Source organism: Aquarana catesbeiana, linkage group LG09 (assembly GCF_042186555.1).
Source record: "Aquarana catesbeiana isolate 2022-GZ linkage group LG09, ASM4218655v1, whole genome shotgun sequence".
In the NCBI taxonomy this organism is placed as follows: domain Eukaryota; kingdom Metazoa; phylum Chordata; class Amphibia; order Anura; family Ranidae; genus Aquarana; species Aquarana catesbeiana.
The window spans coordinates 317747079-317774838 of record NC_133332.1 but is presented as its reverse complement, the minus strand read 5'-3'; the positions used below and the strand labels follow the sequence as shown (position 1 = coordinate 317774838).

Here is a 27760-nt window from a genome sequence, read left to right as displayed (position 1 = left end):
AGTAGGAATCCTAAGGGACCCCTGCCTGTAGACCCCCACAACCACCAGCCAGGGTTATGGGTAGGAGGCCTTTGTCCTCATCGACATGGCACCCCCTACCCCCCCCCCCCCTATTTGAGGGCATGTGGCATCATTTTCCCGACCAGCTCCAGCTTTTCTCATAAAAAGCCACCCTTGAGCGCCAATCCTGTGGCTTTGCCTATGTTGAGATTATGTCATTAGTCTGCCGCAGGCAAGACAAAAACATTTTTTCTCAGTCTCCTCCAGTAATCAGTCTATTGTAACAGGTCACCAAGGTGAGAGGCTGCAGCAGGGGCCGATTTGTGTCAGACATTTGTCAACACAGCCAAGAACTTCAAAAAGAGCCAAGATACACACTACTGGGTCATCTCTGCACCCAGGTCATAGATGGAGCCCCTGAAAGCAAAGATAGTGTTGCCCTTTGCAGGACAAAAAGCAGATGAAGGCATTGCCTTTGGGGAGGGGGGGGGTTGTGATCTCTGTGAGAGGTGAGGTAGTAAATGCTTGGAAGTGTTACACTTACAAAATTACCAAAAAATAAATCTGATGACCGGTCCACTTTAACTCCGAAGCTATGCACAGTTGGCAAATACTGTGCAAGTATTTGAAGCCAATTTGTCACTTCCTCGATAAAAGGGAAGGAAGGTTTTGCACCTAGTTATGAGCTCTGGTTGTTAGCAGTTGCTGTCGTCTTTGTTTATTTGGGAACTTTTTACAAGGGAGTGAACTGGAAGTCACTTGGCCAGACAATGGCTGGCTTGACACTTCCCCATGATTCCATGCTTCCACCTATTGTTCTGCAGCAGAGTCCCATCCTCTCCCGTGTGAGGGTTGGAAATGCAATTCCTGAGTTTGTGCCACGGACTGAAAGATATTCAGTTCAGTGTTAAGTAACTGGAGCAGACCGCTTGTGTGCGGGGTCAAAGCAAATACGGACAGTTGTACTCTTCAAAGAGCACGGGTGAAGGACACGATAAAATGACCTTAATGCGATGGCGAGCCTTGCTTTCCACTTGGTTGCAGTCATGGTGAGAAACACCAATACATTTAATTTTTCGGCAGGAAATGCCATGCCGTACCATGTTCATGCTTGGTAGGCATGTTCTATACCTGAAGGCAATGGCAAACTGGAAAAAGGCACAACCGCAATCAAGGCATACATGTTCATGCCTCTGTTTAATAGATGTTCTTCTTTATGGAGTTCCCAGTGTGGTTTGTCCTCTTAGCTTGGTTGGTATTTCTCAGTCAAGAGACGGTGCCAAAGTGTGGGTGTGGAGTCTGCATCTCAAGGTAGCAGTGTCTGTGTGGAAAACTGAGGCTTGGCAAGCAGAGTCTTGTTTGACCTCTTGGAGGAGACTGCAGATGGGAGTCACCATGTAGACGCTGTCCGGTGACCCTCACACCCCAGGAGGGGTATGGCTTAACTAATTGGTTGGTAATCCCCAGTTAAATGTATACCAAACTGTGGGTGTGGAGTATGAATCTCAAAGTAGTGAAATCCATGGGGAAAACCAAGGCTTGGCAAGCAAGGCTTCGTCTTTTTGACCTCTTGAAGACTGCAGATAGTTCACCATGCAGATGCTGTCCCCCCATCCCAGAGGGGTATGGCTTGTTCTCTCAGCGATTGGTACACTCGCTCTTAACAGGGGGGGGAATACCAACCAATTACCGATAGAACAATCCATACCTCCTCTGGGATGGGCTACACTGGACAGATTCTATATCAAGGGTCTTCAAACTATGGCCCTCCAGTTGTTCAAGAACTACAATTCCCATCATGCCTAGCCATGTCTGCGAATGTCAGAGTTTTACAATGCCTCATAGGATGTGTAGTTCCGCAACAGCTGGAGGGCCGTAGTTTGAGGATCCCTGTTCTATATAGTGACTAGTCTGTAGTCTCCTCCAAGAGGTCAAAAAGACTAAGCCTCCACCCTTCCCAGCCCGCAGTTCTCTATACCAACTCCACTACTTTGATATGCAGACTTCACACCCACACTTTGGTATACTCTCTCTTAACTGGGGATTACCAACCAATTACTGAAATACCAAGTCCTACCAACCAGAATGGGGAACCCCCTTACGTCTTTATGGTGACTCATCTACAGGGTTGTTCAAAAGGTTAAAAAGTAAGAACCTACTTTCTAGGCCTCAGTTCTCCATACCAACACCACTACTTTGAGATGCAGACTCCACATCCACAGTTTGGTATACTCTCTCTTAATTGCAGAATATCAACCAAAATGTTGTATGAAAACCAAAGCCCGGGAAGGGAGGCTCTGTCTTTTTTACCTCTTGGAGGAGACTGCAGATGAATCACCATGCAAATGCTGTCAGGGAACCCCATTGCAGAGAGGTAAGGCTTGTTATCTCAGTAAATGGTTGGTATTCCCAAGGTAAGATTGGTATACCAAAGTGTGGGTGTAGAGTCTGCATCTCAAACTAGTGGTGTCCATTGGGGAAAACCAAGGTTTGGCAAGCAAGGCTTTGTCCTTTTGACCTCTTGAAGGAGACTGCAGATGAGTCACTATGCAGATGCTGTTCAGTGTCCACCATCCCAGAGAGGTATGGCATGTTCTCCCAATTGGGGAACACCAACCAATTGCTGCAGGAACAAGCCATACCACCTGTGGGCATGGGCGACACCGGACAGAGTCTACACAGTAACTAATCTGCAGTCTCTAGGCCTTGATTCTCCATACCAACACCACTACTTTGAGATGCAGACTCAACACCCACACTTTGGTATACTCTTAACTGGGCAATATCAACCACAGCATGGGTGCCAAGTCTGCATTTTAAAGTGGTGGTATGGAGAACCAAGGCCTGGGAAGAAAGGCTTTGTCTTTATGACTTCTTGGAGGAGACTGTATATTAGTCACCATGTAGATTCTGTCTGGTGTCCCCTATCCCAGAGGAAGTATGGGTTGTTCTCTCAGTAATTGGCTGGTATTGCCTAATAAAGAGAGATTATACCACTGTGTGGGTTTGGAGCCTGCATTTCAAAAGTAGCAGTGTCAGTATTGTGAACCTAGCTCTGGCAAGTAGGGTCTTGCTTTTTGACCTCTTGGAGAAAACTGCAGAGGAGTCACAGTGTAGATGTTGTAAGGCAGTGGTCATCAACCCTCTCCTCAGGGCCCACTAAGAGGCCAGGTTTGCAAGATAAACCGAAATACATCACAGGTGATATCATTTGCTACTCGGTGATTGCAGTATTCTAGTCTGCATCTCTCCAAGGTAATACATAAAACCTGGCCTGTTAGTGGGCCCTGAGGACAGGGTTGATGACCACTGTTGTAAGGTGTTCTCCATCCATAAGGTGTTGCCCATTCTATGGGGGTAGGACTTGTTCTCTCAGTGATTGGTTGGTATTCCCCAGTTAAGAGAGAGAGTACACCAAGGTGTGAGTGTGGGGTTTGCATCTCAAGGTAGCGGTGTCAGTATGGAGAACCGAAGCCTGACGAGCAAGGCCTTGACTTTTGACTTCTTGGGTGAGACAGACGATGAGGTCTTGCTTTTTTGACCTCATGGAAAAGGGGCTGTAGATGAGTCTCCATGTAGACACTGTACGGTTTTCCCCACCCATAATGTGTTCCCCAACCTGGTGGGGGGGGGGGGTATGGCTTGTTCTCTGGGTGATTGGTTGGTACTCCCCAGTTAAGAGACAGTACACCATGGATCCTTTCACTCCATTTCCCACAACACCCTTGGTTACTGGACATGCCAAGGTAAGAGGAGTGTCTCTGCTTCCCTCCTTCAGCAGCTCAGGCAAAACCTGATGAGGCAAAAAGTAGTTGTGCAAGTGATCTGCAGCCAGGTAAGAGGCCCTCCATTGTTAAAACAGACATGCAGGTAGCCAGGCCAGAGCCTAACAGCACGCAGTGACCATGGGGAGTACCTCCCAGATTGCAACCAGAGTTCTCCGTTTCCAGCGGGGTGGTCCTCGCATACATGGATCCCTCCAGCTGCTCACGTGTGCTACCAGAGAGCTAGCTTGGACTTCACCGAGAACGACACTGGTTATGAAGGTCTGTACAGTTTTACTGAAGTAGTTATTCTCAGTTGCTATAGATTCCTAATAGAAACTGCACTATGCAGCCACATATTATCCTGAGTCTTGCATTATTCTCTAGTATATGCACGCTCTACCATTCTCATCTGGTTTTGCATTAACAAATCAAAATTTGCCCCCCATGAATAAACTGCAAGTCACAGTCACTCTGTCCGATCATACGGCCCATTACCCACCCCGTTACACGTCTACTATAATAAGCACGCCTTGTTCACTTTTTGACATCTGTAACAGCCTTTGTTAGGTCATTGAGAGAAAGCTGTAGGTGGCCTTTGTTGGGCCTCATGAAAGGCTTAAAGGTTAAGTGAGCTTTAACAAAGTGCCTGACCAAGCCCCCCCCCCAACCCTCCCATTCTCCGTAACCTCAGCACCATTATTACCTAAAAGGCCCCATGCATCCCTGCCCAATGCCTCTATAGATGTTATTTCAATAAAGCAGGGGAGCCCAACAGAAGTCCTCTAGTACCTCCAACAGACCATGTTTTGGGAATTTCCCTTAGATTAATTAGCCGTCATAAATACCAGGCCATTGACTTAAAGCACCAGTGCCAGGTGAAGAAAAGTCCTGAAAACATGGACCTGTTGGGGATACTTGGAGACCGAGGATGGGAACCCCTTATTAGAGTACAATGGTGCATCTGTTGGCCAGTTTCTGGCACACCACACTTGAACATTGTTGGCAGACAAGCAGCCCTGGTGCTCCAAAGCAGTCCCATGCTGCCCCTCGCCATCTTCCAGATAAACAGAAAGGATCGGGGTTGTACAATCTATCACGCCTGGCCCAAAGTCAGTCTACACAAATCAAAAAGAAAATTCCCGGGAACAAAAAGCAAAAAAAAGAACAATTGACAAAAATCTTACCCTCGTACAGTTGGGCATACTGAGGAAATCCTGCAGCCCGCAGCCAATCACAAGCCTTCCTGGCCTCCACTTCTGTAAAACACAATAAAAATAAAATATGGGTAAGTATCAGAAGAAGAGCAAACATGCAACATCGTCAAACAAAAATTTCAATCTTAAAAAAAAAAAAAAAAAAAAAAAAAAAAAGGTAAAAGTTGCACCCAAGATAGAACTCGGAGGTCAGTTTTTTGGATTTGTACGATGATGCTTTAGGTCACACTATAAAGTCAAACGTTGGGAGACACCTGACCATCACCACCTCTGGGAGCTTGTTGAACATCCGTTCCCACCTCCTGGTTTCTGCTGAAATTTCAGGAAAAAAAATTCCCCATTCTCAATTTAAAAAAAACACACACACACAATTAATCTCTGCTTTCTAGGGAAAATATAGGGCAGTGTTTTACATCTGCAAGAGCCGGAAATGACATCATGGCGTCGCTTCTGGCCTCCCAGGATCATAGAGCTGGCCGGGGATCATCCAGTAACACACCGTCGCCGGTCCAGGCTCTGATGGGTGGCGGGGGGGGGGGGGGGTGAAACGTTCCACTCCGAATGCCTGTAAAAGCAATCCAGCAGCTAATCAGCCACTAGAATGGCTTTTACAGAGGGAATCGCTGGCTGAAAAGAAAGGGATCTGGAAGATGCCTGTAGCTGTAGGCATCATCCAGATATCTCCACTTCAAGTCCATGACCTCATGTGATGTCCTACGAGCGGGAAGTGGTTTAAAAAAAAAGGTATCTTAGCATAGGCTCATTGGATAGCTTGCTTACGTAAAAGGAATCTATCCAATTGGTATCAAGCCATTATGTAGGCTTACATAATATTGGCCCGAAGTACACTGGGTGTTTAGCCCCGATGCATGGAGCTCTGGTTGTTTAGCTGCAGACACTTCCTCCAAAACACAGCGAGTCCCCCTCCTCAAGAAGGCACATGTGCAGTCATGCCAATGAACATCTAAAATGATTCAGAGAAGAATTGGGAGAAAGTGCTACGGTCAGAGAAGACCAGTTGATCTCTTTGGCAATAACTCGACTCGCCGTGTTTGGAGGAAGATAAATGCCGACTATGACCCTAAGAAATCCATCCCTACAGTCACACACGGAGGTGGAAACGTGATGCTTTGGGGCTGTTTCTCTGATAAAGGTACAGGCCAACTTTGCCACACTGAGGAGCCAATGGACGGGACTATGTATTGTAAAATCTTGGATGAGAACTTTCTTCCCTCAGACAGAACACTGAAGATGGGTCATGGATGGGTCTTCCAGCATGACAATGACCCAAAACATACCGCCAAGGCAACAAAGGAGGGGCCCAAGAAGAATCACATTAAGGATCATGGAGTGGCCTAGCCAGTCTCCAGACCTTCATCCAATAGAAAATGTATGGAGGGAGCTGAAACTTCGAGTTGCCAAGAGACAGCCAAGAATCCTTAAGGATTTAGAGAAGATCTGTAAAGAAGAGTGGACCAAAATCCCTCCTGAGACGTGTGCAAACCTGATCACCACCTACAAGAAACGTCTGACCTCTGTGATCACCAACAAGGGTTTCTCCACCAACTACTAAGTCATGTTTTGCTTGGGGATCAAATACTTATTTTACTCACTGAACTCCATTTATAACATTTGTATCATGTGTTTTTTGTGTTCATATTCTGACTCTATCCTATAAAATACACCTATGATAAAAATTATAGACCCTTCATTTCTTTGTAAGTGGGCAAAACTTACACAAACTGCAGGGAAGACGATCATTATTTCTCCCCACTGTACTGCCCTATACACTTGTACCGCTCGGTGCCCTGTCTTCTTGCTGCAGCAGCTGTCAGCCTCTCGGAGCATGACAGGCTGTCGGCTGGACAGGACCCCTGTGCTCTCTGTCCGCAGCTCAAACACCAGATCCCCATGTGCCTGGGCTAAACACTTATAGGGCCTAAGGAAAATTGTACAGAGATTGTGCAATCAAAAATTGTATAGTGTATGGTAAGCCAAAAAGGCACATGGCCATGGAGTGCAGGTGAAGCCATTTTTAGTGGCTCGTGGAAGATTGATAATCACCCGTCTGTTTTATTGAGAAATACCGAATAATCTTGCAAACTGTTATTTTTGAGAAAAATAGGAGCTTGGACTTCCAAGGCACCTTGAACTAATTTTACTGCATATTTTTTTTTTTAATAAAAAACAAGAAGAAGAGATAGAGATGATAGAGATAGAGATGATAGAGAAGATAGAGATGGAGAAGATAGAGATAGAGAAGATAGAGATAGAGAAGATAGAGATAGAGAAGATAGAGATAGAGATAGATATGGAGATAGAGATGATAGAGATAAAGATAGAGATGATAGAGATGATAGAGATAAAGATAGAGATGATAGAGAGTTCAGTTTTGGGCTCCAGTTCTCAAAAAGGATATCGGGGAACTGGAGAAAGTGAAGAGAAGGGCAACCAAACTGATAAGATGCACGGAGGAGCTCAGCTATGAGGAGAGTTTAGAGGAACTGAATTTATTCACTTTTGAGAAGGAGATTAAGGGGGGATATGATCACCATGTATAAATACATAAGGGGTCCATATAGTGAACTTGGTGTTGAGTTATTCACTTTAAAAAAGGTCATCACAGAGGACAAGGGGGCGCTCTTTACATCTAGACACAGGGGCCTCTAAACTACGGCCCTCCAGCTATTACGGAACTACACATCCCATGAGGCATTGAAAAACGCTGGACCTTCACAGACATGACTTGGCATGATGGGAATTGTAGTTCCTGAACCTGGAGGGTCATAGTTTGGAGACCCCTGGTCTAGGAGGGAAAAAAAGATTTAATCTCCAAAATATGGAAAGGTTTCTTCACAGTAAGAGCTGTGAAAATGTGGAATAGACTCCCTCCAGAGGTGGTTCTGGCCAACTCAGTAGATTTTTTTTTTTTTAAAGCAAAGTACTGGATTATTTCCTAAATGTACATAATATAACTGGGTACTGACATTTATAGGTAAAGTTGATCCAGGGAAAATCCGATTGCCTCTCAGGCGATCAGGAAGGAGTTTTTTCCCCTGCTAGAGCAAATTGGATCCTGCTTTGCTGGGGGTTTTCACCTTCCTCTGGATCATCTGTGGGTGAAGGATTGTGTATACGGGATTGTATGATTTATTTATTTATTTTTTTTAACTAGATGGACTTGTGTTTTTTTTTTTTTTTTTCAACCTATGGTACTGACTGTTCATCCAGGATCACTCCAGCACGTCTGGCCCCCAAAAAAGCCAGGAGGTTAGGACCTCTGCCCCCCCCCAAAAAAGCCAGGACGCGAGGACCTCTGGCCCCCCCAAAAGCCAGAAAGCGAGGACCTCTGCCCCCCCCAAAAGCCAGGACCTCTACCCCCCCCCCAAAAGCCAGGACGTGAGAACCTCTGGCCCCCCCAAAAAGCCAGGACGCGAGGACCTCTGCCCTCCCCCAAAAGTCAGGACCTCTGCCCCCCCCCCCAAAAGTCAGGACCTCTGCCCCCCCCCCCAAAAAAGCCAGGATGCGAGGACCTCTGGCCCTCCCCAAAAAGCCAAGACGAGAGGACCTCTGGCCCTTCAAAAAGCCAGGACGCAAGGACCTCTGGCCCTCCCCAAAAAGCCAGGATGAGAGGACCTCTGGCGCCCCCCCCCCCCCCTGAAAAAGCCAGGACCTCTGCCCCCCCCAAAAAAGCCAGGACGCGAGAACCTATGGGCCCCTCCCCCCAATAAGCCAGGACGCGAGGACCTCTGGCCCCTCCCCCCAAAAGCCAGGACCTCTGCCCCCCCCCAAAAGCCAGGACCTCTGCCCCCCCCCCCCCCAAAAGCCGGGACGCGAGGACCTCTGGCCCCCCCCAAAAAGCCAGGACGAGAGGACCTCTGGGCCCTCCCCCTCCAAAAAAAAGCCAGGACGCGAGAACCTCTGGGCCCCCCCCCCCAAAAAAGCCAGGACCTCTGCCCCCTCCCCCCCAAAAAGCCAGGACCTCTGCCCCCCCCCCCCCCCCACAAGCCAGGACCTCTGGCCCTCCCCAAAAAAGCCAGGACGCAAGGACCTCTGCCCCCCCCCCCCCCAAAAAAAGCCAGGATGTGAGGACCTCTGGCCCCCTAAAAGGCTGCTGACCACATAACATAAGAATTATAGAATTTCACAATCGCCATGTATTACAAATAAAAGCAACTAAGTATAAAGTGAAATCTGTCCGCTATAACCAGCCAAAAGTAATAGAATTTTCGTAGTGTAAAGTCACAGAGGAAGGATAATGGTGCTTTCTAATGTAGTCCTCCAGGAGAAGGAGCGTGTCATTGGGGCTCAGTGTCTAATGAACTCATTAAAAGTACAATACGAGCGCCACGCTGCCAAAGCCATCCGAGCAGAAGACATGTCCAGTGTTAGAGGCACCTTGTCAGCTGATTTACTTATCATTCCTCCAGCCGGCTGCGATTATCCCACTCGCCGCACGTTTCTATACCTAACCCCCCCCCCCCTCCTCTCTTATACATAGTGCCAAATAGTTTCCACTGCTAAATATTTTCCAGTAAGAGCTCAGACGGGACGGTTACAGCAGTTCTCTCACTTCAGAGCGTCGCTCACTCTTGTGCTGTGGTTGTAACTTCCCAAAAAACGCCCACCGAAGAAATATGAGCAAAAAACACAAAACGCCGCGACCACCATAAAAAGAATGCTTTAAAGTGGAGCTAAAAATCAGATTTTTTTTTTTTCCATGTTAATAGCAGCATGTCGAGTAACGTGTCTGCGTAACGCGTCCAGGTATTTGTTACCTCTCACCGTGACCCTAGGTCCCCCCCCCCCCCCCAGGGTGCCATGAGTACGAGGTCCACTGTGCCCCGGAGCAACAAATAAACCAAATGACCAGGGGCATTGCTAGGTCTACAAAAGATCTGGGGCTAGAGCCCATAGCAGCGTGGTAGAGAAAGTCAAACGCTTGGGCGTATATCCCCAGAGAACCCCCCCACTTACATCAGGGTCCCCAGAGAGCCCCCCCCCCTTGCATCAGGGTCCCCAGAGAGCCCCCCCCTTGCATCAGGTCCCCAGAGAGCCCCCCCCTTGCATCAGGGTCCCCAGAGAGCCCCCCCCCCTTGCATCAGGGTCCCCAGAGAGCCCCCCCCCCTTGCATCAGGGTCCCCAGAGAGCCCCCCCCCCTTGCATCAGGGTCCCCAGAGAGCCCCCCCCCCTTGCATCAGGGTCCCCAGAGAGCCCCCCCCCCTTGCATCAGGGTCCCCAGAGAGCCCCCCCCCCCCTTGCATCAGGGTCCCCAGAGAGCCTCCCCCCTTGCATCAGGGTCCCCAGAGAGCCTCCCCCCATGCATCAGGGTCCCCAGAGAGCCTCCCCCCTTGCATCAGGGTCCCCAGAGAGCCTCCCCCCTTGCATCAGGGTCCCCAGAGAGCCTCCCCCCTTGCATCAGGGTCCCCAGAGAGCCTCCCCCCTTGCATCAGGGTCCCCAGAGAGCCTCCCCCCTTGCATCAGGGTCCCCAGAGAGCCTCCCCCCTTGCATCAGGGTCCCCAGAGAGCCTCCCCCCTTGCATCAGGGTCCCCAGAGAGCCTCCCCCCTTGCATCAGGGTCCCCAGAGAGCCTCCCCCCTTGCATCAGGGTCCCCAGAGAGCCTCCCCCCTTGCATCAGGGTCCCCAGAGAGCCTCCCCCCTTGCATCAGGGTCCCCAGAGAGCCTCCCCCCTTGCATCAGGGTCCCCAGAGAGCCTCCCCCCTTGCATCAGGGTCCCCAGAGAGCCCCCCCCTTGCATCAGGGTCCCCAGAGAGCCCCCCCCCTTACATCAGGGTCCCCAGAGAGCCCCCCCCCCTTACATCAGGGTCCCCAGAGAGCCCCCCCCCCTTACATCAGGGTCCCCAGAGAGCCTCCCCCTTGCATCAGGGTCCCCAGAGAGCCTCCCCCTTACATCAGGGTCCCCAGAGAGCCTCCCTTCCCCTTGGGGACCCCTGCAGAGTCTCGGGGCTACAGCCCTAAAAGCCACCCCCTAGCGACACCACTGCAAATGACGCTCTAGGGTCAGGGCACATGGCATCCTTCATTGCTATGGATATGGCGGCTGGCTCGGCTGCACCATGGCGATATACACTCGCCGGCCACTTTATTGGGTACACCTGTTCAATTGCTCGGTGACAGAAATTGCTAAATCAGCCAACCACATGACAGCAACTCAACGCATTTAGGCGACTCGCTGAAGTTCAAACCGAGCATCAGAATGGGGGAACAAAGGGGGATTGAAGGGGCTTTGAACGTGGCATGGTTGTTGGTGGCAGACGGGCTGGTCTGAATATTTCTGGGATTTTCACACACAACCATCTCTCGGGTTTACAGAAAATGGTGGGAAAAAGAGAAAATATCCAGTGAGCGGTAGTTGTGTGGAGGAAAATGCCTTATTGATGTCAGAGGTCAGAGGAGAATGGGCAGACTGGTTCCAGATGATAGAAAGGCAACAGTAACTCAAATAACCACTCGTTACACCCAAGGTATGCAGAATACCATATCTGAACGCACAACACATCCAACTTTGAAGCAGATGGGCTACAGCAGCAGAAGACCACACCGGGTGCCACTCCTGTCAGCTAAGAACAGGAAACTGAGGCTACAATTGGCACAGGCTCACCAAAATTGGACAATAGAAGATTGGAAAAACGTTGCCTGGTCTGATGGGTCTCAATTTCAGCTGCGACATTCAGATGGTGGGGGTCAGAATTTGGCGTAAGTATGAAAGAATGGATCCATCCTGCCTTGTATCAAGGGGTTCAGGCTGGTGCTGGTGGTGTAATGGTGTTGGGGATATTTTCTTGGCACACTTTAGACCCCTTAGTACCAATTGAGCTTGGTTTAAAAAAACACCACGGCCTACCTGAGTATTATTGCTGACCATGTCCATCCCTTGATGACTACAGTGTCCCCCATCTTCTGATGGCTCCTTCCAGCAGGATAATGCACCATGTCACAAAGCTCCAATCATCTCACCACAGGACAATGAGGTCCCTGTCCTCCAATGTCCTCCACACTCACCACATATCATACAATAGAGCACCTTTGGGATGTGGTGGAACGCGAGAGCAACTGCATGATACCATCATGTCAATATGGACCAAACTCTCTCAGGAATGTTTCCAACACCTTGTATCTATGCCACGAAGAAAATAAGGCAGTTCTGAAGTGCAAAAGGTGGTCTAACCCGATACTAGCAAGGTGTAACCTAACAAAGTCGCTGGTGAGTAAGGCCAGATCCAAAGAGGGTGGTATTCAGAAGATAACAGTATACCTCCTCCACCTTCCGCCGTGCTTGAGTCAAAAGGTAGGGCTCCGATGTGAAGAGGGGACGCGGATGTGAGGGGGCGGCTCCGACATGAAGTTAATTTCATCAGGGCGGCTGTGTGCATAGTCCAAGGCTGAGGTTTCCCAATAGCTAACATTTACATTTTTTACATTTTAGACTGGGGTGCCTCGAGGTTGTACATACTTTGAAGGGTTGAGGAACGCTGGTTTAGACCCTGGAGCTTGATATGGTTATGCTAAAGAGAACAAGTACAAAAATAGGAAGTTTTCTTTGCTCCAGCAACAAAAACACACCTCACAAGAAGGATCTTCAACCTGAGCACAGCTGGTTAGGTCCTCCTTACAGTGACATAGTGCTGCCCCGGGGGACATTACGAGTCACACAGACAGAACATATTTCCAGGCATCTCAGGGCTTGAGCTGACTAGTGGTACAAGGACGGCTTTCATAAATCAGAGATTAGAGACGATCCTGAAATTTGAATGACGTTCGTTAGGGACTGGATTTCATGAATTCTGAGGTCCTCATGCAAATGCCAATTTCAGTTTTCTTTTTTTGGCAGTTTTGAATTTCCAAAATGTCTTCTAGAAGAATGGACCAAAGGCTGCTCCAAAGGCCATTTCTGCCCTAGATCTGGTTCTTCTGTTCCCTGAGCACCCCACAAGAACCCCCCCTTCCATATATTACCATGGCTACCAGTCCCTACCAGGTTCCTATCTTTCCATAGCTTGTCTGCCAGTCCCCACCAGGTTCCTATCTTTCCATAGCTTGTCTGCCAGTCCCCACCAGGTTCCCATCCTTCCATAGCTTGTCTGCCAGTCCCCACCAGGTTCCCATCCTTCCATAGCTTGTCTGCCAGTCCCCACCAGGTTCCCATCCTTCCATAGCTTGTCTGCCAGTCCCCACCAGGTTCCCATCCTTCCATAGCTTGTCTGCCAGTCCCCACCAGGTTAATATCCTTCCATAGCTTGTCTGCCAGTCCCCACAAGTTCCTGTCCTTCCATAGCTTGGCTGACAGTCCCACCAAGTTCCTGTCCTTCCATAGCTTGGCTGACAGTCCCACCAAGTTCCTGTCCTTCCATAGCTTGGCTGACAGTCCCACCAAGTTCCTGTCCTTCCATAGCTTGGCTGACAGTCCCACCAAGTTCCTGTCCTTCCATAGCTTGGCTGACAGTCCCACCAAGTTCCTGTCCTTCCATAGCTTGGCTGACAGTCCCACCAAGTTCCTGTCCTTCCATAGCTTGGCTGACAGTCCCACCAAGTTCCTGTCCTTCCATAGCTTGGCTGACAGTCCCACCAAGTTCCTGTCCTTCCATAGCTTGGCTGACAGTCCCACCAAGTTCCTGTCCTTCCATAGCTTGGCTGACAGTCCCACCAAGTTCCTGTCCTTCCATAGCTTGGCTGACAGTCCCACCAAGTTCCTGTCCTTCCATAGCTTGGCTGACAGTCCCACCAAGTTCCTGTCCTTCCATAGCTTGGCTGACAGTCCCACCAAGTTCCTGTCCTTCCATAGCTTGGCTGACAGTCCCACCAAGTTCCTGTCCTTCCATAGCTTGGCTGACAGTCCCACCAAGTTCCTGTCCTTCCATAGCTTGGCTGACAGTCCCACCAAGTTCCTGTCCTTCCATAGCTTGGCTGACAGTCCCACCAAGTTCCTGTCCTTCCATAGCTTGGCTGACAGTCCCACCAAGTTCCTGTCCTTCCATAGCTTGGCTGACAGTCCCACCAAGTTCCTGTCCTTCCATAGCTTGGCTGACAGTCCCACCAAGTTCCTGTCCTTCCATAGCTTGGCTGACAGTCCCACCAAGTTCCTGTCCTTCCATAGCTTGGCTGACAGTCCCACCAAGTTCCTGTCCTTCCATAGCTTGGCTGACAGTCCCACCAAGTTCCTGTCCTTCCATAGCTTGGCTGACAGTCCCACCAAGTTCCTGTCCTTCCATAGCTTGGCTGACAGTCCCACCAAGTTCCTGTCCTTCCATAGCTTGGCTGACAGTCCCACCAAGTTCCTGTCCTTCCATAGCTTGGCTGACAGTCCCACCAAGTTCCTGTCCTTCCATAGCTTGGCTGACAGTCCCACCAAGTTCCTGTCCTTCCATAGCTTGGCTGACAGTCCCACCAAGTTCCTGTCCTTCCATAGCTTGGCTGACAGTCCCACCAAGTTCCTGTCCTTCCATAGCTTGGCTGACAGTCCCACCAAGTTCCTGTCCTTCCATAGCTTGGCTGACAGTCCCACCAAGTTCCTGTCCTTCCATAGCTTGGCTGACAGTCCCACCAAGTTCCTGTCCTTCCATAGATTGGCTGACAGTCCCACCAAGTTCCTGTCCTTCCATAGCTTGGCTGACAGTCCCACCAAGTTCCTGTCCTTCCATAGCTTGGCTGACAGTCCCACCAAGTTCCTGTCCTTCCATAGCTTGGCTGACAGTCCCACCAAGTTCCTGTCCTTCCATAGCTTGGCTGACAGTCCCACCAAGTTCCTGTCCTTCCATAGCTTGGCTGACAGTCCCACCAAGTTCCTGTCCTTCCATAGCTTGGCTGACAGTCCCACCAAGTTCCTGTCCTTCCATAGCTTGGCTGACAGTCCCACCAAGTTCCCGTCCTTCCATAGCTTGGCTGACAGTCCTACCAAGTCCCTGTCCTTCCATAGCTTGGCTGACAGTCCCACCAAGTTCCTGTTCTTCCATAGCTTCGCTGACAGTCCCACCAGGTTCATATTCTTCCATAGCTTGGCTGCCAGTCTCATCAGGTCCCCCCAGCTTCCTTAGCTTGGCTGCCAGTCCCATTAGGTCCACCCCCAACTTCCTTAGCTTGGCTACCAGTCACACCAGGTACTATCCTTCCATAGCTTGGCTGCCAGTCTCACCAGGTCCCCTCAACGTTCAATAACTTGCCAGTCCCACCAGGTCCCTCACCTTTCTTCTATCTTAGTATCCCTGGCAAACATTTTAAAAGGCAGAGCCAACCAGGAGTTTCCCCAAAACCATTTTGCACAATTTAGCATCATGTGCTGCACTGGCTTTGACTGTCGTAACTTCAATAGGACTTCTGAGTTGGAGGTTAGCAATTTTTTTTTAATAAATTGGTGAATCAGAACTGATAGAATATTTCCAAAGTTTGCTCAGCTCCACCAGTGGTTCTTCTACTGTAGATCCTTGTATTTATGGGAGATATACATATACTGTATATATATTTTTTGTAATTTTTTTTTTTTAAATGTTTTATATTAAAATATATTGCCATTTATTATGCAGAATATTTTATAGGAAACCAAAAATCGGACCCGTCGGAAATCTCCGGATCCGTTCAGAAATGCAGAAACTCCAAGGTCATGACCTGGTACAACCCTCCGTGTGTAATATACAGTATACATACTCAATGTGGTTAAAGAAAGGAGAAAATGTGGTTCTATGAAAAGTTCCCCTCCGCAGCTTTCCAGACCACTCCCTGCTTGGACGGACCTCCAGGAACATCCCCCGCACAACACCCCCCCCCCCTCCGCTCTAAAATTAGGTCATTTAAGAGGGAAACTAATTTATAGTTACAGAGTTTAGGAATTGGACAGCAAGGGAGATATCAAAGCTGAAGTTTAACCTTCTTACATTTTGCCTTGCCTGGTTCTTTCCGCCCAACCAACATGATAATTATACCTTTCCATTTCGTTACATAGCTTATTTTAGATACGGTGATGCCATCACTGGGTCTCTGTGCTTCTGTATGAAACGCATGCAGATTTTGGCCGGTAGAAGGGGCCAGCAGGGTGCCGTGCATAGCTTCCTGAGCCATGATCTGGTATTCAAGTATTGATTGGGGGGGGGGCAGGGTTGAGCCTTTCAGCTTTAAAAGTGCCATTTTAGATCTCTATCCAGCAGTCCTATTTCTAAACTATAGATACATCAAGGTCAGGATTTAGAGAAATCACGCCATGGAACAATGAGCACCCGAGTCACAATGACCGCAGTCAGGCACCCGGAGATCTCACAAACTGTTCTACAAATGTGACGTGTACCACGTTTGTCCATACCCAACGCAGTGGAAGAGATTTATTCTTAGACCATTGTCAGGTCCTCACTGTACATTTGGTATGTGCAGAGCGTATTATGTAGTCAGTGTAACAAAACACAACAACATGATCCCTCCATAAATCAAATATCAAAAACATCTAAGAATTAATGCGCATTATTTTGTCACCTTTGGGATTAATTGGAACACCGGTGGTGAGCCAGGTCTTCTCATCCAACATCAGGACCTGCCCTTAACCCTATGGCAGCACCTTTGGGATCAGGTTTTCTCATCCCAAAAAAGGTGTTCAGTAGGTTTGAGGTCATAAAGGAACTTGTCCTGCACAGAGCCCTGACCTCAACCCTACTGAAAACTTTTGGGATGAATTGGAACATCAGTGGTGAACTAGGTTTTCTCATCCAACATCAGTACCTGACCTCACAAATGAGTACAAATTCCCACAGACGCCCTCCAAAATCTTGTGGAAAGCCTTCTCAGAAGAGTGGAGGATGGGAGACTGCGCAGCCTTGACCATGGAGGGAGCAATGCCCCGTCCTTGACCATGCAGGGACAACACCATATTAATAGTCATGGGAAGGGATGTCCAACAACTCATTTAGGCAAGACAGTCATGTGTCCACATTGACCATGGAGTGCCACCCAACTCCACACTCCCGACCATGGAGGGCCACCCAACTTATTGGCCATGGGGAACTCTATAATAATGACCATGGTTCTGGAACGGAATGTCCAACAACTCATCTTAGGCAAGATAGTCATGTGTCCACGTTGACCACGGTGTAATGCAACGTTTTGGAGCCACGCAGGACACTTTCGTCTGACGAAGGGGTCCTGCGTGGCTTCGAAACATTGCACTACACCGTTTTGTGATGTGATCTTTCTTTAATAAAAGAACGTTTGACGAAATTGATGATCCTTGGTGTGCTGGCGAATATCTACATATCACATAGGTTACTGTATCCATGGTTCTGGAATAGGATGTCCAACAACTCATTTTAGGTAAGATAGTCATGTGTCCCCGCTGACCATGGAGGGCCACCCAACGGCCACACTGCTGACCATGGAGGGCCACCCAACGGCCACACTGCTGACCATGGAGGGCCACCCAACGGCCACACTGCTGACCATGGAGGGCCACCCAACGGCCACACTGCTGACCATGGAGGGCCACCCAACGGCCACACTGCTGACCATGGAGGGCCACCCAACATTATTGATCACAAGGGGGGGGGAACTCAATAATAGCCATGGTTCCGGAATGGGATGTCCAACAACTCATTTAGGCAAGATAGTCATGTGTCCCCGTTGACCATGGAGGGCCACCCAACGACACACTACTGACCATGGAGGGCCACCCAACATTATTGATCACAAGGGGGGGAACTCAATAATAGCCATTGTTCTGGAATGGGATGTCCAACAACTCATTTAGGCAGGATAGTCATGTGTCCCCGTTGACCATGGAGGGCCACTCAACGCCACACTACTGACCATGGAGGGTCACCCAACATTATTGACCTTGAGGGGGGGGGGGGGGGGAAACTCAATAATGGCCATGGTTCTGGAATGGGATGTCCAACTCCTCCTATATAGATGAGATAGGTCACTTGTCCACGAACGTTTGGCCACATATTGCACACTTTGGACACCTATGCCTATATATGGGCATTTCATTTAAATGTATATTCCCCTATAGCCATTTATAAATATTTAGCTTGGACACGTTGCATTTTTGTAACTTTGTAAACAAGTAATCGACATCCGTTGGAGCCAAAACAGATCTGGAAATAGTTTTCAGTTTATAAATAGAGAAATCTTATATGTAAGAGCAATGATGTAAAGGTACTTTTTTCGGGCTGAGTGGTTCACATGTCAGGCTATTATTATAAGTAGGAATGCAGCCGGTCTGCTGGGCCATGTACATTCCTCTCTAGACGGCACACTACATACCACACTTTGGTGGTCAAGGCTGATGAGTGCATTAAAGAGCAGGAGACGACCGAGCATGCAATGGTGTACAGGTCATGGGTAGGGCCCCAGCCCCCCCCCCTCTGCTGTGTCCGGCAATACACACGGAATGTTTTCTCATTAATTAAATGATCTTCTGTACCGAATGAATGGCGAGGGATCCCAGGAGGGAGTATCCGAATAGGAGGAAAAGGAAGCGTCCTCCCAGCCTGTCCATTGTCCTTGAGGCAACAACTGCTTTTCCAAGTACAGTACAGCCTACAGAAGGTCTATGGAAGGGTTAAAGTAGATGTGAGCTCTAACTGAAGGACATTAAGTTTGCTCTGTTTATTAAAAATAAATAAAATTGTTTTCATCTTTTGTTAAATCTCAGCACCGTTGATCTCCTGTGGCTTCTTTGCAGCCACTTCCCGTCACTCCAAGGCTGACTGCTCTTTGTACATACTCTAGATTACCAAAAGTATTGGGACACCTGCCTTTACACACACCTGAACTTTAATGACATCCAGGGGCGTTGCTAGGGGGTGGCTTTTGGGGCTATAGCCCCGAATCTGAGGCCAATAGCCCCGAGTCTCTGCAGGGGTCCCCAAGGGGAGGGGAGGCTCTCTGGGGACCCTAATGTAAGGGGGCCTCTCTGGGAACCCTGATGTAAGTGGGGGGGCCCCCTCTGGGTACCCTGATGGAAGGGGGAGGCTCTCTGAGGACTCTGATGTAAGGAGGAGGCTCTCTGGGGACCCTGATGTAAGGTGATGTAAGGGGGGGCTCTCTGGGGACCCTGATGTAAGCAGGGGGCTCTCTGGGGATATATATACAACCTCACGTATATTATTGTATATACATGTGTATGCCCGCCTAAGCGTATGACTTTCTTTACTACGCTGCTATGGGCTCTAGCCCCAGATCTTTTGTAGACCTAGCAACGCCCCTGATGACATCCCAGCTTTCATCCGTAGGGTTCAATATTGAGTTGGCCCCACCCTTTGCAGCTATAACAGCTTCAACTCTTCTGGGAAGGCCGTCCACAAGGTTTAGGAGGGTGTCTATGGGAAGGTTTGACCATTCTTCCAGAAGAGCATTTGTGAGGTCAGGTACGAGAAGGTCTGACTCGCAGTCTTCACTCAAATTCATCCCAAAAGGTGTTCTATCGGGTTGAGGTCAACTTCCTCCACCTCAAACTCGCTCATCCATGTCTTTATGGACCTTGCTTTGTGCACTGGTGGGCAGTCATGTTGGAACAGGAAGGGGCCGTCCCCAAACTGTTCCCACAAAGTTGGGAGCATGAAATTGTCCGAAATGTTTTTACGGACCTTGCTTTGTGTACTGGTCCAAATCATTTGGTGAAAGGGGGATTATGGTGTGGGGGTTGTTTTTCAGGGGTTGGGCTTGGCCCCTTAGTTCCAGTGAAGGGAACTCTTAAGGTCTCAGCATACCAAGACATTTTGGACAATTTCATGCTCCCAACTTTGTGGGAACAGTTTGGGGACGGCTCCTTCCTGTTCCAACATGACTGTGCACCAGTGCACAAAGCAAGGTCCATAAAGACATGGATGAGCGAGTTTGGGGTGGAGGAACTTGACTGGCCTGCACAGAGTCCTGACCTCAGCTTGATAGAACACCTTTGGGATGAATTAGAGTGGAAACTGTGAGCCAGGCCTTTTCGTTCAACATTGGTGCCTGACCTCACAAATGCTCTTCTGGAATAATCAAACATTCCCATAGACACGCACCTAAACCTTGTGGACGGCCTTCCCAGAAGAGTTGAAGCTGTTATAGCTGCAAAGGGCGGGGCCAACTCAATATTGAACCCTACAGACTAAGACTGGGATGTCATTAAAAGTTCATGCGTGTGTAAAGGCAGGTGTCCTAATACTTTTGACAATATAGTGTATGCCTGACACATGGTACGGTGTTGCACACGTTTCATGCAAGTCGTTTCTCTTTTGTTTTTTTAATTCCTGATAATAAATGGTTTTACATGATTGGTAGTTTCTGCTTTCTTTGGGATTTACTGTAGGTGGCCCGTTGGGGAAGTTTAATTAGAGATGGAGCAGGTTCTTGAGGACTTACAGAGCGCCATCAGTCTTTCCTTAAAGCTGATTTTTTTTTTTTTTTTGCGTAACTCCAGTTTGGACCAATGTAAGTGAGTATTTAGGATCCCTGGAGAGGCTGGAAATCTCTGAAGCCAGCACCTCCATTACAATGATTACCGCCAGCTCCCAGGTCCCGGATTGTGAGGTCACCATCCCACCTCATTCAAATCAGAGACCACACTGCATTCAGCAAGAATAGGCAACATGTTCTCTGAATGGCACCCGTGCCAAGTGGTCAACCGCCTACACTCAGAATCAGAGGCGTAACTAGAAACCTTCAGGGCCCCAGTGCAAGAAATCATGAAGGGTCCCCCTGACCCCCCCCCTTTCCATCTGAGACCCGGGTTCCATAGTTCTGGGAGGGCGTCTATGGACATCCTTTCAGGACCCTGCCTCCCGCGTGTCCCCTGGGGCGTGCATCCAGCGTTCTCTGCGACTGCTGATCACAGTAAAATGGCCGATCACAGCAGCTCTTTACCACGTGATCAGCTGATCACATATAAACAGACTTGCCGGTTATCGGCAGTCCTCTCCTCCCATGCTGTATCTGTGTGAGGAAAGGAGAGCCATTAACTGGCAAGACTGTCAGTGCCGCCCATCAATGCCACCGATCAGTGCCCATCAGTGCCCATCACTGCTCATTAATGTCGCCCATCAGTGCCCATCAATGGCAGTCATCAGTGCCCAATGCCCACCCATCAATGCAGCCTGTGCCCATCACTGTCCATCAATGCCACACATCAATGCAGCCCATCAGCGCCCATCAATGCAGCCCATCCATGCAGCCTGTGCCCATCAATGCCGCCCATCAGAGCCGCCCATCAATGCAGCCTGTGCCCATCAATGTCGCCCATCAGAGCCCATCAATGCCGCCCATCCTGTGCCCATCAATGCCCCCCATCAGTGCCCATCAATGCCGCCCCATCCGTGCAGCCTGTGCCCATCAATGCCGCCTATCAGAGCCCATCAATGCCGCCTATCAGAGCCATCACTGCTCATTAATGTCACCTATCACTGCCTCCTCAGCAGGACTCTGAGCTGAGAGGGTCTCTCTCATACAGTCCAGAGCCTTCACTGACAGTTCCCCCTCTCATTCCCCCTTTGCATGGATAGGAGCGGAGAGAGCCGATCTGCTCCTCCTCCTGCCCCCCCTCATCGTCTGTGCACCGCGGGAAGTGTGAAGATAAGCAGCTGAATTTGATCATACTTCCCATGGTGCACACAGGTGGAGAAGGGTGGGAGGAGGAGGAGCAGCAGCAGATCAGCGTTCTCCTTTCCTATCCGTGCAAGGGATCGGGAATGGTCGGTGGAGTGCGTCGATCTGCTGCTCCTCCTCCCGCCCCTCTCCACCTGTGTGCACAGAGGACGAGAGGGGCAGGATGAGGAGCAGATCGGCTCTCTCCGCTCCTATAGATGCGAAGGAGGGAGAACTGTCATTGCAGGCTCTGGGCTGTATGAGAGAGATGCTCTCAGCTCAGAGCCCTGCAGCCAGCAACCCCTCTGGGGCGTGCACAACCGCCCCCTCCCCTCCCCCCCGGCAGTGGAGGAACGCCAGAGCTCGGTTGCAAGTGCGACCTTTGCAACCCTGGTAGTTACGCCACTGCTCAGAACGCAGCCACTCAGCACGGAACGCAAAAGCTAGTGAAGATCACCGGAGCAGCAATGTAGTCGTGGTGACTACCACAGCGATTTTCAGCTCTCCATGGGGACCCCACAGGTACAGCACATATATGCTATGCTTATATTGGTCCAGCTTGGCCCAAAGTTAAACTACTATGCAAAAAAAAAAAAAAAAAAAAAAAAAAAAAAAAGCCATAACCAAATATCAGCTTAAAAAAAAATTTAAAAAACAGAAAATGTCAAAAAGTGGGGTGACTGGGGTTTTTACATTTTTAGGTGGAGACTTGGCACTGATTTGAACAAAGCCATGGGAAGAAGCACTAAAAAGTGACAATTCACTGATTCTGTGAAAAATACTTTGACACAGAAGGATCGATCCATTTATGTTGCAACATCTGTAACCAAATATACAATGAATAAAATTAAGAATGCATTTTGTGATAGATTATAGAAGGATTATTATTAATAAAAATATTTGTATTATTTAAAAAAAATAATAAGGTATTATTACAAAAATAAAATACCATTTTGTAATATTATATATTTAATTGTATTATAATAAATTTTAAAAAAATTCAATGTATTATTTTTTTTTCCCCATTGTGGGAATATGGTTATGTTATAGTTATGTTTAGTCACTCTTTGGTGATGGGAAATGTGACATCACTTTAAGAGCCACTACTTATTGAAGCAGCTGGGAATTTAATGATAGTTATTATTATTATTATTATTATTATAATATATATTTTTAGAAATATTTAGTTTGCACAAAAAGGAAGGCAATTGGATCAGACTTTAAGGCAAAACGGAATGCATAATATTAATAAAATCTGTGTTTTTATTGGTATATTTAGTTTGAGAGTGGCAAGTGTATTAAAAGATGTTAAAAAAAACGATACATGGGATTTTGAAGATTGGGTTTACGATTGTTTTATAATAATTATTAGAAATTATTTGATATATTATAATTATGTTAATCATGTATCAGATTTTAGTGATTGGGTTTACATTGTCCTAGCCCTTTGGTATGCAACCTTTTATGATTTAGTTCCAGTTTATCTTCTAACCTTCAGCGGAGATATGTGAACGCTCCATATACATTGTATAAATAGTCGGATACATTTTTCTGTTACACAATCAGGATAAATTGCCTCTCTGCTCCTACTTGTGCCATTTCGTCTGACGTCGGGGGGGGGGGGGGGGGGGGTTGCGGGGTTGGGATATCAGAACGCAGATCTGATAACAGCCAAGCGGTCATTTTTATTAATGCCACACTTTTCTTTAAAGTAGTACTGAAGTCTCACATTTATTATTATAATACAGGATTTATATAGTGCCAACAGATTGTGCAGCGCTTTATAACATGCAAGTACATCTGTATGCACAGGGCCACGAGGACAGTGGGTCTTCAAAACACTTTGAATTTATTGACTTCACTGCTGCAGCCATTGGGTTCCTGTGCCACTTCCCCCGGGTGTCCATTAGGGGAGCGCGCACACTCATCAATCCCACTGATCCCCCCTTCCTCGAGACTACAAGTTTCATAGTTCCAAGTGTGCCCATATAGTCCTCCCTAGCTGCCTGTTGGCACAGGCTGCGTCATGGCATCAGGAACATGCTTGAGAAAGGTCCCCAACCTGGAGCAGCCATCCTTGGACCAACTCAACTGGGAGGAAGGGTGGGGTTTATGGATAGGAAGGGACATTACACAAGTATATTAAAACCATAGTTCAACCAAAAGCTATTTAAACAATTGAGAACACTCGGATCTGGCATCTCAGATCCCAGACATGTCTGAGGTAGTTCTCCTAGAACCAGGTCACGGTCTACCTGGTGGCAGTTACGTCTCCTAGAACCAGGTCTCGGTCTACCTGGTGGCAGTTACGTCTCCTAGAACCAGGTCACGGTCTACCTGGTGGCAGTTACGTCTCCTAGAACCAGGTCACGGTCTACCTGGTGGCAGTTACGTCTCCTAGAACCAGGTCACGGTCTACCTGGTGGCAGTTACGTCTCCTAGAACCAGGTCACGGTCTACCTGGTGGCAGTTACGTCTCCTAGAACCAGGTCACGGTCTACCTGGTGGCAGTTACGTCTCCTAGAACCAGGTCACGGTCTACCTGGTGGCAGTTACGTCTCCTAGAACCAGGTCACGGTCTACCTGGTGGCAGTTACGTCTCCTAGAACCAGGTCTCGGTCTACCTGGTGGCAGTTACGTCTCCTAGAACCAGGTCTCGGTCTACCTGGTGGCAGTTACGTCTCCTAGATCCAGGTCACAGTATACCTAGTAGTAGCTATGTCTCCTGGATCCAGGTCATGGCATATCTAGTAGTAGTAATTACGTCTCCTGGATCCAGGTCATGGTCTGCCTGGTGACAGTTACGTCTCCTAGATCCAGGTCATGGTCTACCTGGTGGCAGTTACCTCTCCTAGATCCAGGTCATGGTATATCTAGTAGGAGTTACTTCTCCTAGATCAAGCTCATGGTATAGCTAGTAGTAGTTATTCATATTTACCCTGTTTGTTCCAGAACGTTGACACCTTTTGTTTTTCGTCATACATCCAGACTGCAGAGTCGCTCTGTGAGGTCGGTAAAGTACCAACACTGGTACCAACCAGCCTCCAGTAGCAACTTGTTAATGAAGCATTCATAATGGTTCTACAAGATGAAAAGGGTTAACCGTTCCGTCTTGATGGTGGGGTGTGATTGCCTGACAATTGCCTCCTTATTTCCCAGGCTGACATAAGACACTCCCTGCTCACCCCCAGGGGGCACAGACGGTGCCTGGGGTGGGATGTGATCCCACACATTGAACACATAACAGGGTCCTTTCTACTCTCTCCAAACATGCCAGCCGCCTCTGCAGCGGAGTATGTCATGTAATTAACCCCTACACAGGCTCAGCCCTGTACTCCGCTGCCCAGGGAACATTCCGACTGGAGGAGGCCGAAAAGTGGGGTCACCAAGGGTGGAGACCCCGGCTCCAAGAGAAAAAAAAAACAAACCCTATCTAATTAACCTTGTCTTTGAAATGTCCCTGATAAATCCTCTAGATGAGAAGTACTGGAGCGCCATTTATTGATGGAAAACAACAAATAACTGGGGTAGAGGAAACGGGGGGGGGGGGGGGGGGGGCGGGGGGGGGGCGAATTCCATCCCATCTGAGCAATGTAAACTAACTGGATGACATTTAGTGTACTCTGCCTATTATTAACAACAGTCATTTCTTTATTACTTGTTGCATCTCAGTGCTGCCGATCTCATGCAACCACTTCCAGGCAGACCAGTGCTGGTTCCATGGCGTCTCTCAGGACGGGTTTCCTGATGGTGACAACAGTGGACCCTGTCTGTGTAATTTGGTGCTGAAATGGCCACTAGTAGTCGCACATCTGAAGACCACGTGACAACGCAGGAGCACAACTGGAGACAGGGAAAGAGCGTTGGCACCCTATAAACAGGAAGTGACCAAACAAGGACCTTAATGGCAGGATCACTATATATATATATATATATATCTCAATCACACACATTAGTGTGAAAATATTATATATAATATTATTTATATCTATATTTTGTGTATGGATGTATATATATTTTTTAAAGGTTTTATATTTATTCACACATGCTTGCATTATCATAAGACTTTGAGCTCTGACAGGAGGTCCAGTAATGCCACCAATGCGTCCCAAAAGCGTTGGGAAGCTGGGCAGAGGTTGACGTCATCTGTGCCTCCCAGAAGCATTAGGAGACCAGGACAGAGGCTGAAAAACAACCTTGCATCCCAAAAGTGCTGGGGGCCAGGGCAGAGGTTGACGTCACCAGTGCCTCCTGGAAGCACTGGGAGGCCAAGGCAGAGGATGATATCATCTGTGCTTGCTGAAAGCGTTGGAGGCCTGGGCAGCAGCTGACATCACCTGTGCCTCCCGGAAGTTCTAGGAGGCCCAGGAAGACGTCAACAACACCCAAGCCTCCCATTAGTGTCAGAGACCAGGGCAGAGGTTGGTATCACCCATACCTCCCGGAAGCGTTGGGTGGCTTGGGCAGGCGTAGACGTCACCAGTGCCTCCTGGCAACATTGAAGGCCAGGGTAGCAGTTGACATCACCCGTGCCTCCTGTAAAGCATTGAAGGCCAGGGCAGAGGTTGACATCACCCGTGCCTCCTTGCAATATAAAAGACCAGGGCAGAGGTTGACGTCACCAGTGCCTCCTGGCCACATTGAAGGCCAGGGCAGAGGTTGACGTCACCTGTGCCTCCTGTAAGCGAAGGCCAGGGCAGAGGTTGACGTTACCCGTGCCTCCTGGAAGCGTCGAAGGCCAGGGTAGAGGTTGACGCCACCCGTGTCTCCTGGCAACATTGAAGGCCAGGGCAGCGGTTGACATCACCCGTGCCTCCTGTAAGCATTGAAGGCCAGGGCAAAGGTTGACGTCACCTGTGCCTCCTGTAAGTGAAGGCCAGGGCAGAGGTTGACGTCACCTGTGCCTCCTTGCAAAACTGAAGGCCAGGGCAGAGGTTGACGTCACCTGTGCCTCCTTGCAACACTGAAGGCCAGGGCAGAGGTTGACGTCACCTGTGCCTCCTTGCAACATTGAAGGCCAAGGCAGCGGTTGGCCTCACCCATGCCTCCCAGAAGCTTTGGAGCACAGGAAGAGGATGCCATCACCTGTGCCTCCCGGAAGCGTAGAAGGCAAGGGCAGCAGTTGACATCACCCGTGCATCCTGAAACCCTAGGGAAGCTGGGGCTGAGGGTTTTAAGGCTGTGGGGGCTGAGTGGGAAGGGGGTTAAATTTGTGTTGTGGGTCTTGGGGCTGGTAGAAAAAGCATACCTTCCATTTGCCATGAAGTTCCACAATATGGAACCTCAATGGGGTTGATTTACTAAAGGCGTAGAAGCGGTTCACTTTGCAAAATGAATGTTAGTAAATAAATAAGCCGCGTTCAGTTGGATTACCCAATCAAGTGGTGAAAAAATTTCCTTCGCATGCGATTGGCTTTTCTAAAGAGAGCATTGCTTGCCCTTATGTCAACTGAACACGAGAAGAAATGAATGACTTGGCAGCCATATCCTGCCACCTCCTCCGCTGCAAATCTATACCATACATCCTGTCCACATCCTCCACCAACTCCACAGAAAAACGCTCCAACAGATCCCAGATTCTGGTAGAAAAGCGTTTAAGACGGTCGTTATTTTCCATGCAAACTTCTTACTGGCCGGAGAGGGGGGGGGGGGGCGCAGCTCCCTAAAGGGAAAATGTACTGGCAACTATTCCGCTCCTGCACAAGCATTTCCTGCTATAACATAACTCCGAAAAAAAAAGGCGGATTTATGGAAACCATAAGCATTTCTTCGCTCCAGAAATAAATCTCTACACTAACATCTCTGTCTGAGCCCGGCCGGAGAAGAAAAAAAAAAAAAAATTCTACATTCTCCACCCGTGCAAAAATTTTAAAAAAATGCCAACAGGACTCGATTATTCGACAAGTTCAGATTTTGCAGGGCGGCACACCGCACAGGGTTAAACGGTGACATTTTGGAAGAATATGTCACCGCTTCACAATGCCGGGGCTGCCATTTCCTGGTGTCAGGAGGAGAATCCATCTGGTGGGACAATTATAAAAGGAGACTCAAAGTTTCAGCTGTCGCCAAAGAGACATACATTTGTTTTTTAAATATAATATAATATAAAATATAATATAATATATAATAAAAATAAAACTTTAGCATCCCCATGGGAAGGATTGGTAGAAGCGTTAAACCCGGGCACGGGGGGGCTCAGTCGTAAACCTTGACATGCG

The 27760-nt window shown here is 48.6% G+C and overlaps 1 protein-coding gene across 1 annotated transcript in view; it reads right to left on the bottom strand.

The window, feature by feature from the left end:
• The window catches only part of STARD8 (StAR related lipid transfer domain containing 8), a gene marked incomplete in the record, with an annotated part of 136207 nt that overhangs the window by 33554 nt on the left and 74893 nt on the right, over positions 1-27760 (bottom strand). The window contains 1 exon segment of the mRNA XM_073600761.1: positions 4952-5023. Within this exon segment, the coding sequence (XP_073456862.1) occupies positions 4952-5023 (72 nt within the window).